At 43.4% G+C, this 14,716-nt stretch overlaps 1 protein-coding gene across 1 annotated transcript in view; it reads right to left on the bottom strand.

The window, feature by feature from the left end:
• The window catches only part of LOC142243954 (collagen alpha-4(VI) chain-like), a 261,579-nt gene that overhangs the window by 186,659 nt on the left and 60,204 nt on the right, over positions 1 to 14,716 (bottom strand). The window contains exons 10-11 of the mRNA XM_075316147.1: positions 13,734 to 14,309; positions 9,733 to 10,082 (exon numbers count right to left, since the gene is read on the bottom strand). Coding sequence (XP_075172262.1) covers positions 9,733 to 10,082; positions 13,734 to 14,309 — 926 coding nt within the window. The remainder of the gene's footprint in view (positions 1 to 9,732; positions 10,083 to 13,733; positions 14,310 to 14,716) is intronic.

Here is a 14,716-nt window from a genome sequence, read left to right on the forward strand (position 1 = left end):
TACAAGCTCAGATTGTCTACAATGAAGATGGATCTGCTATCCTGCAAATTCCAGAGGATATTCCTGAAGAAGTCCTGTGCACTATTCAGATGATCGAAGATCGACCAGAATTTTGATGCCACACAGGAAGCAAACACGGATCCTGTACTTCTCCAAGTTCCTGCAAAAACTCTGGTCCACATCGAAAACTGACCTCAGCACACTACCCTTGCCCCCCGTAAAAGTTTCAGTCAAGCCTGGAATTACACCACCACAGCTAAGACAATATCCTCTCAATGCTCAACAGGAAGCTGCTCTGGACCACCAAATAAAAGAACTGCTGAAGTCGGGAGCTCTCAGAACTACTAAGTCTCCTTACAACACTCCGCTATTCCCTGTCAAGAAAAAACAAGTGAAGAAAGGTGACCCAGTCACGTACCGGAAGGTACACGATTTGAGGGCAGTGAACTCAATACTGGAGCCCCTCACTCCTGTTGTTCCTAATCCACATACACTGCTCACACAGGTACCGGCTTCATCTACCCATTACACGGTCATAGACCTTGCTAATGCTTTTTTCTCGGTACCGCTGGACCCAGCATGTCAAGATCTTTTTGCATTCACGCACAAACAAAATCAATACACGTGGACAAGGCTGCCACAAGGGATGCAGCATTCCCCTACACTGTATACTCAGGCTATGAGTAGTGTCCTTCAAAGCTGGCAGCCTCCTGACCGCTGTGTTCTTCTCCAGTATGTGGATGACCTACTACTTTGCTGCCCAAGCGAAGAAGAATGTAAAATGGCTTCAATAAGTCTTCTAATCTTCCTAGCAGAATCCGGATGCAAAGCAAGCAAGGACAAGTTGCAATTTTGCAAGACAAGGGTCACTTTCCTGGGTCATTGTCTCTCTGCAGGACAAAAACACCTCAGCCCGGACAGAAAAAAGTCATCAGGAAGGCAAACATCCCTAGGAACCTCAAGCAACTCAGAGGATTTTTAGGACTAATATCATTCTGCAGACAGTGGATTCCTAATGCATCACTACTCATGCAACTATTGTATGACTGCACGAAGAATGTTCCTTTCTTCCTTACAGAAGAAGCTCGACAAAGCTTCCAGAGACTTAAGGAACTAGTGATTGATGCTCCGACTCTGGCACTACCAAACTATGATCTAACCTTTTACTTGTTCGTAGCAGAACTTCAAGGATTTGCCATGGGAGTACTCACCCAGAAGACGGAAAAACATCATATAATCAGGTACTACTCCTCTCAACTCGACAACGTTACCAAAGCAGCACCAACCTGTGTCCATGCTGTCACAGCAGTCTCAAACATACTGCAGAAAGCATCTGAAATCTCACTTGCTTTACCGACCACCATCCTTACCAGCCATGATATCTATCCTGTTCTTAATCAAGTGCTGAAACACCTCTCCATGGCAAGACAAGTCAGACTTCAATGTGCGCTATTGCTACCCCAAACATCTAATTTGCTCGAGTAACCAGTCTAAACCTTGGTGATCTGCTGATCTTCACCAGTTTAGAAGGGGGAACAGAGGAAGAGAGTGACAAACGTACCAGCGCACCATTTGACCATGATTGTCAGGAACTCATTCAACATGAGGCGAAGCCCCTGCACAATATTCAAACAACACCACTTACAAATCCAGACATTGAACTTTTTGTGGATGGTAGTAGATATGCTGACGAAGCAGGCAAATTTCGTACCGGATTTGCGGTAGTGACTTTACATGACGTCATAACCAAACAGCCCAAGAAGCAGAACTTCTTGCCCTTATCTGGGCTATTGAGTTTCTGGATGAACAAACAGCGAACATCTACACAGACTCAGCCTATGAACACGGCATTGTGCACGATTTTGGCCCTATCTGGCAAGCTAGAGGATTTCTCACAGCAACAGGAAATCCCATCAGGCATGGAGCCTCGGTGAAAAGACTAATGGAAGCAGCCTTGAAACCAAAGCAGTTAGCAATCATAAAGGTTGCTGCCCACACCAAGGCCCAAACACCCGAGGCTAGGGGAAATCACTTGGCTGTCCAAGCAGCAAAACAAGCAGCCTTACTCCCTTTGAAGGAGACGGAAATAGTGTCAACGACGGAGGAAAAGACGCAGAACCTCTCTGAGACACAGGAAAACGCCTCTGAGGAAGAAAAGGCCAGATGGCGGGCCAAGGGGGCACAAAAAGTGGAGGGGATTTGGTGCCTAAACGGACTTTCTGTCCTGCCACACAGTTGGTTCCCTGCCATTTTTCAAATACTCCACTACCCTACGCATGGGAGCGCAAATTCAACCAAGAACCAGATGCAACCTCATTGGGTAGCCCCCAGGTTCAGACAATACGCCTCCCAGAGAATAAAAGCTTGTCACATCTGTCAACAGCATAATCCAGGCCAGCTAACAAAAATCCCGCAAAGACACATGCCAAAGACGTTTGCCCCATTTGAAAGAGTACAAATAGACTATATCCAACTGCCAAAACCTGGCATTTACAAATTTGTACTTGTCTGTGTAGACTTCTTCTCAGGATGGCCCGGGGCCTACCCTGTCAGCTCAGCCACAGCCAAAATCACAGCAAAGAAATTGGCCTGTGAGTAGAGATGAGCGAACCGGTCGTGGTTCGGCTCGAGCTTGGTTCGTCGAACGGAGGTCTAGTTCAAGTTCGGTTCTGCGAACCGGTTCGGCGAACCACTCGAACCCATAGAAAACAATGGGAAGGCAATCACAAACACATAAAAACACCTAGAAAACACCCTCAAAGGTGTCCAAAAGGTGACAAACAACTCACAACACAAACACATGGAAAAGTGAAAAGAACAAATTCTCATGCGAAAACAAAACAGTGTTACAAGGAAAAAGAGGACGAGACACAGATATAGGCATGGCATACCCTTCTAAAATGATGTAAAACACCGCAAGGCGACTCCAAGCGGAGTCTCCCTCTTTTCCAAAAATTGGGCAACACAGACACCTCTTCAGTGGCAGCACTTGTGCCCCAGTTGTACACTTCACAGGTAGATTTGCATCAAGCACATTCAAAAATACGCCATCCTTAACAGTCCCCAGGATGGCACCGGGGTAGGTAGCAAAGTCTTTGCTCATCCCAGATCTGTTCATCTTGAATCATTTTGAGAAACACTGCAAGCAAGGGTTACTCCAAGCGGAGTCTCCCTCTTTTCCAAAAATTGAGCCACACAGACACCCCTTCAGTGGCAGCACTTGTGCCCCAGTTGTACACTTCACAGGTAGATTTGCATCAAGCACATTCAAAAATAGCCATCCTTAACCGTCCCCAGGATGACGCCGGGGTAGGTAGCTAAGTCTTTGCTGAACCATGACTTGTTCATCTTGGCTCCTTTTTAAAAACACAGCAAGAGTTACTCCAAGCGGAGTGTCCCTCTTTTCCAAAAATTGGGCCACACAGACACCCCTTCAGTGGCAGCACTTGTGCCCCAGTTGTACACTTCACAGGTAGATTTGCATCAAGCACATTCAAAAATACACCATCCTTAACCGTCCCCAGGATGGCACCGGAGTAGGTAGCAAAGTCTTTGTAGTGCGTGGAAAATTAGGTGTGACAGCTGTCCCCACAGTCCTAGAAGATGAAGAGCGCACGGATGCACTGGAAGGGGCAGGCGGTGGATGGTCTGCTCCGCTAGGCCGCATTGCAGCACGGTGTGCTTCCCACTGGGACATATGATATTTATTCATGTGACGATTCATGGAAGAAGTTGTCAAACTGCTGAGGTTTTTTCCTCTACAAATTTTACAGATCACATGATTTGGGCGATCCTTTTCAAGGTCAAAAAAGGACCAGGCTAGGCAAGGCTTAGAGGGCATGCGAGCTGCAGAGCCACCCCGACTTGTGCTCAGAGGCAGAGTGGTGGCTGAGGATGCAGTTGTAGACGTGCTACCAGTACTCCTACCAGTACTCCTCCTCTGTCCAGGAAAGCGCTAGGTAACTTCGTCGTCAGTTGCATCCTCCTCCAGCGCCTCTGTTGACCTCCTCGAGTGCCTGACTGTGGGTTGACAGTAGGTGGGATCTAGAACTTCCTCATCAAGCTTTGTGTTTTCACAACCCTCACCCTCAGACCGAGCCTCTTCCTGCCGTGACCGAATATTTAAGTTGTCATCCCAATCTGGTATCTGCGTCTCATCGTCATCATTATGTTCCTCATTGTCTCTACCAACAGGTGTTACAGTTTGTGAATAAGGGTCAACATTATGCTCAGAAACCTGGTCATCACGGCCAGAATCTGAGTCACAAAGGTTCTGGGCATCACTGCAGACCATTTCCTGGTCTGTACTCACTGTAGCTTGGGAGCAGACCTCTGATTCCCAGGCTATAGTGTGACTGAACAGCTCTGCAGACTCAGCCATCTCTGTTCCACCATACTGTGCAGGGCGGGTGAAGACTTGAGAGCTTAGAGAAAGCAAATGTGATTGGGATGAGAACTCAGAGGACTGGTTTTTTTTTGGATGAGGTGGAGGAGAGGGCACTTGTTGGAGCACTTGAGATCCATTCAAGCATGTGCTTTTTTTGTGCATCATCTACCTTTGTTCCAGTTGTTTTGTTCCGTAAAAAAGGGAGCACATCTGATTGTCCACGGAAAGTAGTAGACATCTTACTTTTGCTGGAAGATGGCCTATCTTCAGCAGATGTTAATGGAGCTTTGCCACCTCCCCCACGGACAGAAACTTTTTTTCCTTTTCCAACACGCCTGTTTCCCTTCCCACCAGCATCTGTCATTTTGCCACTCATTTTGATTCCCAGGCTATAGTGTGACTGAACAGCTCTGCAGACTCAGCCATCTCAGTTCCACCATACTGTGCAGGGCGGATGGAGACTTCAGAGCTGGGACAATGCAAGTGTGATTGGGCTGACAACTCAGAGGACTGGTGTTTTTTGGATGCGGTAGTTGAGGTGGCGGAGAGGGCACTTGTTGGACCACTTGAGATCCATTCAAACATTTTCCTTTTTTGGCCATCATCTACCTTTGTTCCAGTTGTTCGTGTCCGTAAAAAAGGGAGCACATCGGATTGTCCACGGTAAGTAGTAGACATCTTACTTTTGCTGGAAGGTGGTCTATCTTCAGCAGATGTTAATGGAGCTTTGCCACCTTCCCCACGGACAAACCCTTTTTTTCCTTTTCCAACACGCCTCTTCCCCTTTCCACCAGCATCTGTCATTTTGCCACTCATTTTGATTGCGACAAGATTGTCCACTTAAAATGTGATAGTAAAAATTGAGAGGTGGTGTAGATTGTAGAGGTGGTCTAGCTTTATTAGCAGCAGAAGAAACAACACGGACTATCCCTGACAATGCAACTATGGCCCTTAAACTGGCAGCACAGTTTGTAATTATAATGGCTTAGTAAAAATGAGCTTGAGGGTGCAATGCAGAGGTGCTGGAAATAGTTTGGCACCAGTGGGACACTAATGATGTCCAACAGTCACTTTTAGGATGCCACTAAGTTTCCTCAGTGTTTGCTATTATAATGGCTTAGTAAAAATGAGCTTAAGGGTGCAATGCAGAGGTGCTGGAAATAGCTTGGCACGAGTGGGACACTAATGAAGTTCAACAGCCACTTTAAGGATGCCACTAAGTTTGCTCAGTGTTTGCTATTATAATGGCTTAGTAAAAATGAGTTTGAGTATGCAATGCAGAGGTGCTGGAAATAGCTTGGCAACAGTGGGACACTAATGATGTCCAACAGACACTTTTAGGATGCCACTAAGTTTCCTCAGTGTTTGCTATTATAATGGCTTAGTAAAAATGAGCTTGAGGGTGCAATGCAGAGGTGCTGGAAATAGCTTGGCAACAGTGGGACACTAATAAAGTCCAACAGACACTTTTAGGATGCCACTAAGTTTGCTCAGTGTTTGCTATTATAATGGATAAGTAAAAATGAGCTTGAGGGTGCAATGCAGAGGTGCTGGAAATAGCTTGACACCAGTGGGACACTAATGAAGTCCAACAGCCACTTATAGGATGCCACTAACTGGCAGCACTCTGCAATTAAAATGGCTTTGCTAAAAAGGGCAGGAGGGTACAGTGGCCGGGTTGTGGGTCAGTGTAGAGGAAAGGAAGCCTCACTTTCTATCCCTCCTAATGGTGAAATGCAGCAAGGAAGTTCCTGAGCTTAGCTACATAGACGCTGTTATCTGTAGCTGTTAAAAACTGTTTCCACGGACCTGACTGTCACCTATGGCTCTGAGCCAGCTGTAATTTGCCCTTGCAAGGGCTGAAAGAAACTTCTATCCCTAATCTGTAGAACGCTGTGTGTATAGCGTACACAACAGGATCGGCGGCAGGAGCTGCGTCAGCGGTGACTGACACCCAGACGCAGAAGGCAGATAATGCCGTGCTGGAACAAAATGTCCGTTTTTATAATGCAAGAACATATGACATGGACAGCCTATGACACATGCCCTTGCTTGCTGCTCTGGCAAAAAGTCCACTTAGCTGTGTGTGTGTCTTGGATTTGCTGACATGCTGGCCCGCCCCACTACACGCGCGCTTAGGGAAGGAAGAAAAGAAAAAAAAAAATCGATCGCCATTATCCCAGCAGCAGTGATCTGAACGCGCAGTCCCCACACACTATACGCTGAAATTTCATAATAGTGTGAATCACAGAGTGACTTACACTATTACAGCGAAAAGCCAGCTAGTAATTAGCTTGGCTTTTGGCTGATAGAACCGTTATCGAACGTAACTCGAGCTAACGAACTTTTAGCAAAAAGCTCGAGTTCTAGTTCGATCTAGAACACCCCCCAAAATCACTCGAACCGCGAACTGGAGAATCTCGAACCGCGCTCAACTCTACCTGTGAGCTGGTACCCCGGTTTGGACTCCCCGAAGTCATAGAGTCAGACCAAGGTACCCATTTCACTGGACAAGTTTTCCAGAATACCTGTTCCCTGTTAGGCATTCAGTCAGCCTTACACACACCTTACCACCCAAAGTCATCAGGGAAAGTGGAAAGGTTAAATGGGACGCTAACGCTCAAACTAGCCAGGGCAGTGGAGGAGACTGTTAGACCATGGACAAAATGTCTCCCCATAGCTATTTACTCCATAAGGACCACCCCGCAGGGAAAGCACAGGCTCTCACCTTTTGAAATACTCTTTGGTAGTGCACCCAGATTAGGATGCTACTTCCCGCAGGAGTTACACCTGCAATGTGATAGCCTAACGTCTTATGTTGTTTCCCTGCAGAAGAAACTAACTGAAACCCACCAAAGGGTCTATTCTTCTCTACCCGATCCTGATGCCGTTCCAGGAACCCACTCTCTAAAGCCTGGTGAACGGGTCTATCTAAGAAAGCACGTGAGGAAGATCCTTGATCCACGATTCGAAGGACCTTTGACTGTCCAGCTGACCACTCCAACCTCCGTCAAACTAGAGGGGAGATCGACATGGGTCAATGCCAGCCACTGCAAGAAGGCCTAATACTGCTGATAAGTATTTCTATGTGTACTTCCTTTTTGGGGCCTTCTACACCACAGCAGAATTCATTTGAGACCCACCATGAAGAGTTGGCTGAGAAACTTGAAATCACAGACTGCTGGATATGTACACACGCACCTGTCACAGCCTCCTCCATGCCTTACTTAGCTATACCAGTCCCAATAAAATAAACGAGGTGTTCCAATGGGGAGGCTGTTACAATAGACTATCAGTCAATGACACAAAGTACCAAAAACTGTGGAACACTAGTGTGCCCATACCAATAGTAGGATGGGTAAATTTTCCCTGGTGGCAAGGCAACCTTACTACCGGCCTTCCCGGAACCCAGCGATACTTAGCCTTTGAAGGAAACAGCTGGGTACCCCGTAATTACACAAAAACACCTATTATGGGCAATATTCCAATGGAAGGATTTAAAACAAATTTTGGGCGAACCTCTGACAGTACAGATGCATTTAAACCCTTGCTGTTAGAGAGACATCTGCATGACTATTGGTGGGTATACAATTCATTGTTCCCAGAAGGCACAAATAATACTTGTTACTCCAAACCCGGAAATTTAAGGTGCAATGATTCAAACCCGTATGTGCCTGGTCGAGAAACCTGTGGTGAACAGTCCGCAGGGTATTGTAGTCCCCTAGGCCAACTTCCAGGATGGTGTATGCTGAGAAACATATCGGCCTTTATAGATATAGTACATAGACCCATACTGCAACATTCTGCCATCTGGGATCTCCCACTGCAGACCTACTGGGTTTGTGGTTATAATGCCTATAAATGGCTACCGGTAGGGGTAAATGGCACCTGCACCCTGGCCCGCTTGACTCCTGCCACCTTCATTATCAATAATACTGATATACCGGCAGGAAAAATGCTTCTCCACCTACTGGTAAAGCGAGTGGCAGATAACAAAGACAGGCCTAGTGGCCGACCCCATGTGGTTCAAATGAGCCATGTCAACAAATTTTTCAGTACCCTTTTTCTCTACCCTATGGTAATGCAGATGTATGATAAGTTGGTAGAAAGCATCGACTATCTTGATGATCAAATATTTGAGGTTCTCTAAGCAGCAAATAGTACCATTGCCATACAGAGACAATTAATCATTGTAACCAACCAACATACTCTGGTACTGGATTACCTCACAGCGGCCCAAGGGGGGATGTGCCAGATAATAGGTCCCAGCTGTTGTCACTATATAGATCCAAAGGGAACCTTAAAAGCCCAAGCCAGTCTAACTGAGATACAAAAGTTAAGAAAAAAAAATGATGAGGAGGTACTCAGGAGCTCAGATGCTTGGTGGAGCAATACCTTCTCAATGTTCAACCCTGCAAACTGGTTTAAGGGAATAGGAGGATGGTTTATTGGGATTGCTGCAATCAGTGTTCCAAATACTACTCTGTCTATTAGTTGCCTATGTAGTGTTTAAGTTGCTAATGGCTCTGTTTTCCCGCTGCTTGAAGAGATGCAAATACAGTGATTATTCAGCACCAATATGAAATCACTAATATGTTTTTGTTTCTCTGCTCTTTCCTCTAGAATCACCTTGGCGTCTTATGATGTGATTCTTATCGGGGGGTATGCAGGCTCAGAGCCGGAGGATGGATGTGGACATCACATCCCCAGGCAACCCGCGGCTTCGATAGTATCTGGTGACCAGCCTGCAATTTCAGCTTCTCGATAGGACCCAGTCCCATCACGCATGCCAAAGGGGGGTTTGTGAGGAAAGATTTAGCTTTAGTTGGATAGAAATTCACAAAAATTGTCGCTGCCTGCAAGAGAGCACAACCAGACTTATTTATGCTTCAGACACTGAAAAAGAATCAAGGACCGAGAATGGTATGTCTTCCCAAGGACAGAGATAAGACTTTGATGGGAAAGAAATTTCATGCTTCTTGCTGAGAAAATAAAGTCTATTTTCCTTTTTTCATGAGAAATAAAATTCACGCTTATAACGAATCAAAACTATATGACATAGTTACACCCAAATTAGCTTGATAAACCCTGTATGTGTGAAAATAAACCAGTTGTTCAGAGCGCACATCTCCTGCTTATGTGCAGATACTGGTCTCTTGTCTGTATCTCATTAAGGCTGAGAGGAGCCGGGGGGGGTGACCGGGACCCCCTCCACATTTGGTCATCGCTGGCAACAGTTGTGACCTATTGGTCGACCTAACAAGTTACAACCAAATGTTTTTAAAGCAGTGGTAAAAACCCCTGATTAAAATTGATGAGAAATTAATTAGTAACATTGTGCTCACCTTTGCTTTCTCTTTAGAGGAAGTCCTGAAATGTGTCCAAAGAGTTTCAAGGAACCCAACATTCAAAAATGTATCCGAGGTCGATTGGGCATCTATGAATTTCCTGAGGACGTCTTCATTATAACTTTCATACTTTGAGTCAAAATAAAATGATCCATCCAGACTTGGAACTGCAAAGCTGAAGCTAATGTTTATCTGCGCTCTAGAGGCACAGCTGAGGTTGCTCAATGTTGAAACATGTTTAATCAATTCTGGAAGGTAGTGATTCAGTTTCTGTTGTAGCTGAAAAGCAGTAGATGGTCTAGATCTTCTGGAATAGTCAACAGCTACTGTAATATCAATTCTGCAATCTAGGTGGAAAATAAATGGAATCATGATGAATAGCTTTATACATTATTGAGAAGTATTTATTAATATTTTGGGTGAAATGGTTTCAGACAAACTAGCATTGCATTTCTCCTATGCCTCCATTAGGGTATGTTCAAACTGAATATCAAAAAACAGCAGAAAAACATTAACATGATGATGATGATGAGGATGATGATGATGATGATGATGATGATGATGATGATGATGATGATGATGATGATGATGATGATGATGATGAAAAGTCTTGCTATTGATATCTTTTAAATCTGAAGATGCTAAAGTGTTTAAAATAAGTGACATGTACCGTCGTCTGGTATTTTCTGCTAGGAAGATGCTCAATACTTCACAATTAAAGTCACTGGGTAGACTAAACTAAAATGACACCCAAAAGATGCCCTGGCTTCTTTCTGAGAGTGTTATCAGCATTTTTGCTATTAAAAAAAAATATTTCAGTCACTGTTCAATAAATGTAAAATATGACTAAAAAATTCTGAAAAAACTCAAAAAAGCCAAAAATAGACAAAGAAGAAAAAACACTGAAAAGTGTGAAAAAAATAAAAACTGAAAATTAAATTGTTTCAATTTGCTTAATATTTCTCTATTGACTTACAGTTAACTAGTTATGGGCAGACTCACAGATATCCTGGATCGGCGGGTCTAACCGCATTTTTTAAATAAAGTGGTTCCAGCCCTGAATTGATCTTGGATATCTGGCCGGATGCCTGTCCCCATATAAGACTATGGGGACCAGAATCCGGCACTTAAAAATAGTGGTAGAAGGGATAGGGGGATTAGAGCAAGTGCGTTATACTTACCAAATTTCCAGCGTGGCTGTAACTGCTTCCGGGCCTCTCATTAGCTTCATAGATATTCACAGCTTCCCCAGCTAACCAGCAGTCTTGGCATCTGTGATTGGTTGCAGTCAGACAGCACCCCCAGCCTGTGTGACAGTGTGTTGTACTGCTTGTAATCACAGACCCTGTCTGCAAGTCACTGTAGATTGGTGTAAAAATAAATAAATAAAAAAACTGGCATAGGATCTCCCCATATTAGGATACCCAGCACAGATAAAGCATATGGCTACAGGCTGCAGCCCCCAGCCATGCATCTATCTTAGCTGTGTATCAAAATAAGAAAAACCACATGCGGCATTTTAATAATAATATAAATAAATCATTTTAAAAAATGGCGTGCAGTCCATCCCAATTTTGATACCTAGACATGATAAATTCCAACAGCTGGGAGCTGGTATTCTTAGGCTGTGGTGGAAGCCCTTGGTCATTGAGCCCCTCCAGCCTAAAAATAGCAGCCTGCAGCTGACCAGGATTGTCGCATCTATTAGATGTGACAATCCCAGAACTTTACCTGGCTCATCCCGATTGCCCCGGTGCTATGGCAATCGGGGTAATAACAGCTGACAGCTGCCAGTAAGGCCTGGATTACTAAGCCAGGCGTATATGAGATCCCCACCTATTACTAATTTGTAAGTGAAAAGAAATAAACACAAACACCAAAAAAATCCTTTACTTGAAATAAAATACAAAAAAACACCATCTTTTACCACTTTATTAACCTGAAAATACCCAGGACTGACGTAATCCACATGAGGTGCCACGAAGATTCCAGCTTTGCAATATGTGAAAGAACAGCGTGTCCATAAAACGTGCCCTCCACCTCTAATTACAGGTAACCTGACCTCAGGTGGCCTCAACAAATTCAGTGAACTCAACTCAGGTAATAAGGGGTTAATGACAGACCTGCATCTCCTGGCAGAAAACTGTTGTCCTTTTGCCAAGAGATGCAAATTTGGTGATGAAATTTAAACAGGATATTCCTGCACCCAATCTGTATTTCATGGCAAAAAATTGCATTACTGCTGCATCATACCTGCAAGCGGTAGTGATGCGTTTTTTGCCAAGAGGTGTAGATTGGGTGCAAGAATATCCTGTTGAAATTACAGCACGAAATCTGCATCTCTTGGAAAAAAAATGCAATTTTCTGCCAGGAAATGCAGGTCTATTACTGGGTCCCTGAGTTTACAGAGGTCACCTTAGGACAGGTTACCTGCGATCACAGGTGGAGGACCGTGGAAACATCCAGCTGTGACCTCAAATATCCTAAGTGACATCACCGCTCATCACTCTGCCTAAATACCACAGCGACCGGTCAAGTTCTATGGCCACCCTCTGTCACTTCAGCTATAGCAGAGCTGGAATTGTCACGAGACCTTATGTGAATTACGTCGGATGTGGGTGTTTTGAGGGTTAATAAATTGGTAAAAAAGGGAGGTTATGCTCTGTAGTGCACCATTTTCGGGGGCATGCACCTACTGGGTAGACTGTGTCTGGGTGTCTGCCTCCAGTAGGTGTATAGTCCCAAAAATTATACACAACAGAACACACAGTGACTCCATTTGCCCCATTATAGTCATTGGATCCCGTCAGCCCATATGTCCGAATCTCGTTTTATAATTACACTTTCATTATTGTATCTTTATTGAAAGCCTTGTAATTGTATCTCATTATAAATATATGTAAGGAATAGGAACTAATAAAATACATAAATACACATTTTAATACCACTATTCCATCAATGGGTCTGATTGATATTAGTACATTAGTTGTAAGGAAAAGGACTCTGCTTCAAGCTTTACTGAGATGAAATCTGTTTTTTAAACTGCTAAATATTGTGTACAGCCTACTGAACACGTAGCTCAAAGAATTACTACAGTCTGTAGAAAGAGCAATGGTCCTCTGGCTCCATCTAATGTGCTCTTTAATAATGCAAGTAAAAAGTACAACGGCTGGACACTATTCCTTCCTTTTTATTTTATAACAGTTTACATTGTAAATTAAAGGGATAACCTCCAGATTGCTGGGAGTCTGACTATTGGGATAGGAAATATGAGGCTTTAGAATAGCCCTGTAAAGGGTCAGATGAAATGCTAGTATTTCATGTATATTATTTATACACCAATGAATAATATATTCATGACCCCAGTGAGTGGGTCACAACTGGTTCCCTAGTTTAGCAATATCCTTAAATAAAATAAGTAACATAATAGGGTTGAAAATAGATATAAGTCCATCTAGTTCACCCTATCCTCTCTATTCTTATTTCACAAAGAAACAAAAACCCATAAAAATAAAAACAATATATTTATATTTAAGAGGAAAACATTTTAAGAAAGGTAATTAGTATGAATCCTGAGATTAGCAATAGTGATGAGGGAGCACTGCCATGATTGGGTGCTCGGTACTCGTAACGAGCAGTTGGATGATGGACGTGACTTGTATACCAAGTATAATGGAAGTCAATGGGAAACTCAAGCATTTTTCCAGAAGATTTCCTGGAAAAATGCTTGAGTTCCCCATTGACCTCCATTATACTTGGTTACTCGAGTAACCCCAATCCGAGTAACCATCTGCTTGTTACACGTACTGAGCACACAAGCATGGTAGTGCTCACTCATCACTAATTATCAACCTATTATTTGTAGTATAATGCTAAAGAATAGTATCAGGCCTCTTAGAAAAATAAGCTTTTGTAAGGAAAGCCTTTGAAAGGAAACTGTCTTTGCTCTAGGTATAGTGAATATACTTCTTTTTACAATATATCTTTGAACTACTTACCTTGGGATGGTTCATCTCTTGGCTCACACACTTGGGTTACAATTTGTCCTCGGATCGAGTCCAGCACTTCAAAATTTTCCACTAAAAACACATTTTGTGGGGTACCTGCAATCTGAACAAGCTCAAAATTATTTTTGATGCCAATTCCAACGGTGAAGATTGTGACTCCATTGCTTCTGAGCTCCGCAGCCTCTTCAAACACAGTATCGTGAGACTCTCCATCTGTCATGACGATTAAATATTGATGGACATTTTGTTTTTTACGGCTTCCATTCACCGGATCAAAAAACTGGCTGACAAATTTCAAGGCTTTTCCAGTGTAGGTATTTTGTTTTAGCTGGACAATGTTATCAATGTTTAGCTTCATGTTTGAGCTGGAGAAGTGTTCGTTCAGGAAGAATTCCTTCTGAGGGTCATCACTGTACTGCGCCACGCCAATACGAACCCTATTCTCAGCAATAGTGAAACTGTCCACTATTTTTTTCATGAAGGATTTTGAGATGGTAAAGTCACTTGGTTGTATGCTGGCTGATCCATCAATAAGGAACACAAGATCAATCGTTTCATAGGCACAATCTGAAAAATAAAATACAAATAACCAATGCATTCGTGTATTCCTCACAAAGAAAGTAATTTCATGTATAGTATATTCTTGTACTTTAATGTCATTGATTTTGACTTCTTTATAGTTTTAACTGCATTGCAAGAAAAAGTATGTATTATTACATGCCAAAATTTATGTTAAGTGAATCCGTTTTAATGCTAAAAAGCTCAAAAAGACAAAAAGAGCAAAGGTTTAATGATCAAAAAACAGGAGAAACTGAATCTTTTCTCACAAAACTGCGTATCAATCTAATCAGCTCCCCCTGTCCTATAACAAGATTCTTGCAATTTCATGGTGACCGGTCCTCTTCAATATAAAAAAAAAATCCCTAATAGCTAATCTATATGTTTGAGACCCCCTTCACACACACGTGAAAAAC

The sequence above is a fragment of the Anomaloglossus baeobatrachus genome, chromosome 6 (assembly GCF_048569485.1).
Source record: "Anomaloglossus baeobatrachus isolate aAnoBae1 chromosome 6, aAnoBae1.hap1, whole genome shotgun sequence".
In the NCBI taxonomy this organism is placed as follows: domain Eukaryota; kingdom Metazoa; phylum Chordata; class Amphibia; order Anura; family Aromobatidae; genus Anomaloglossus; species Anomaloglossus baeobatrachus.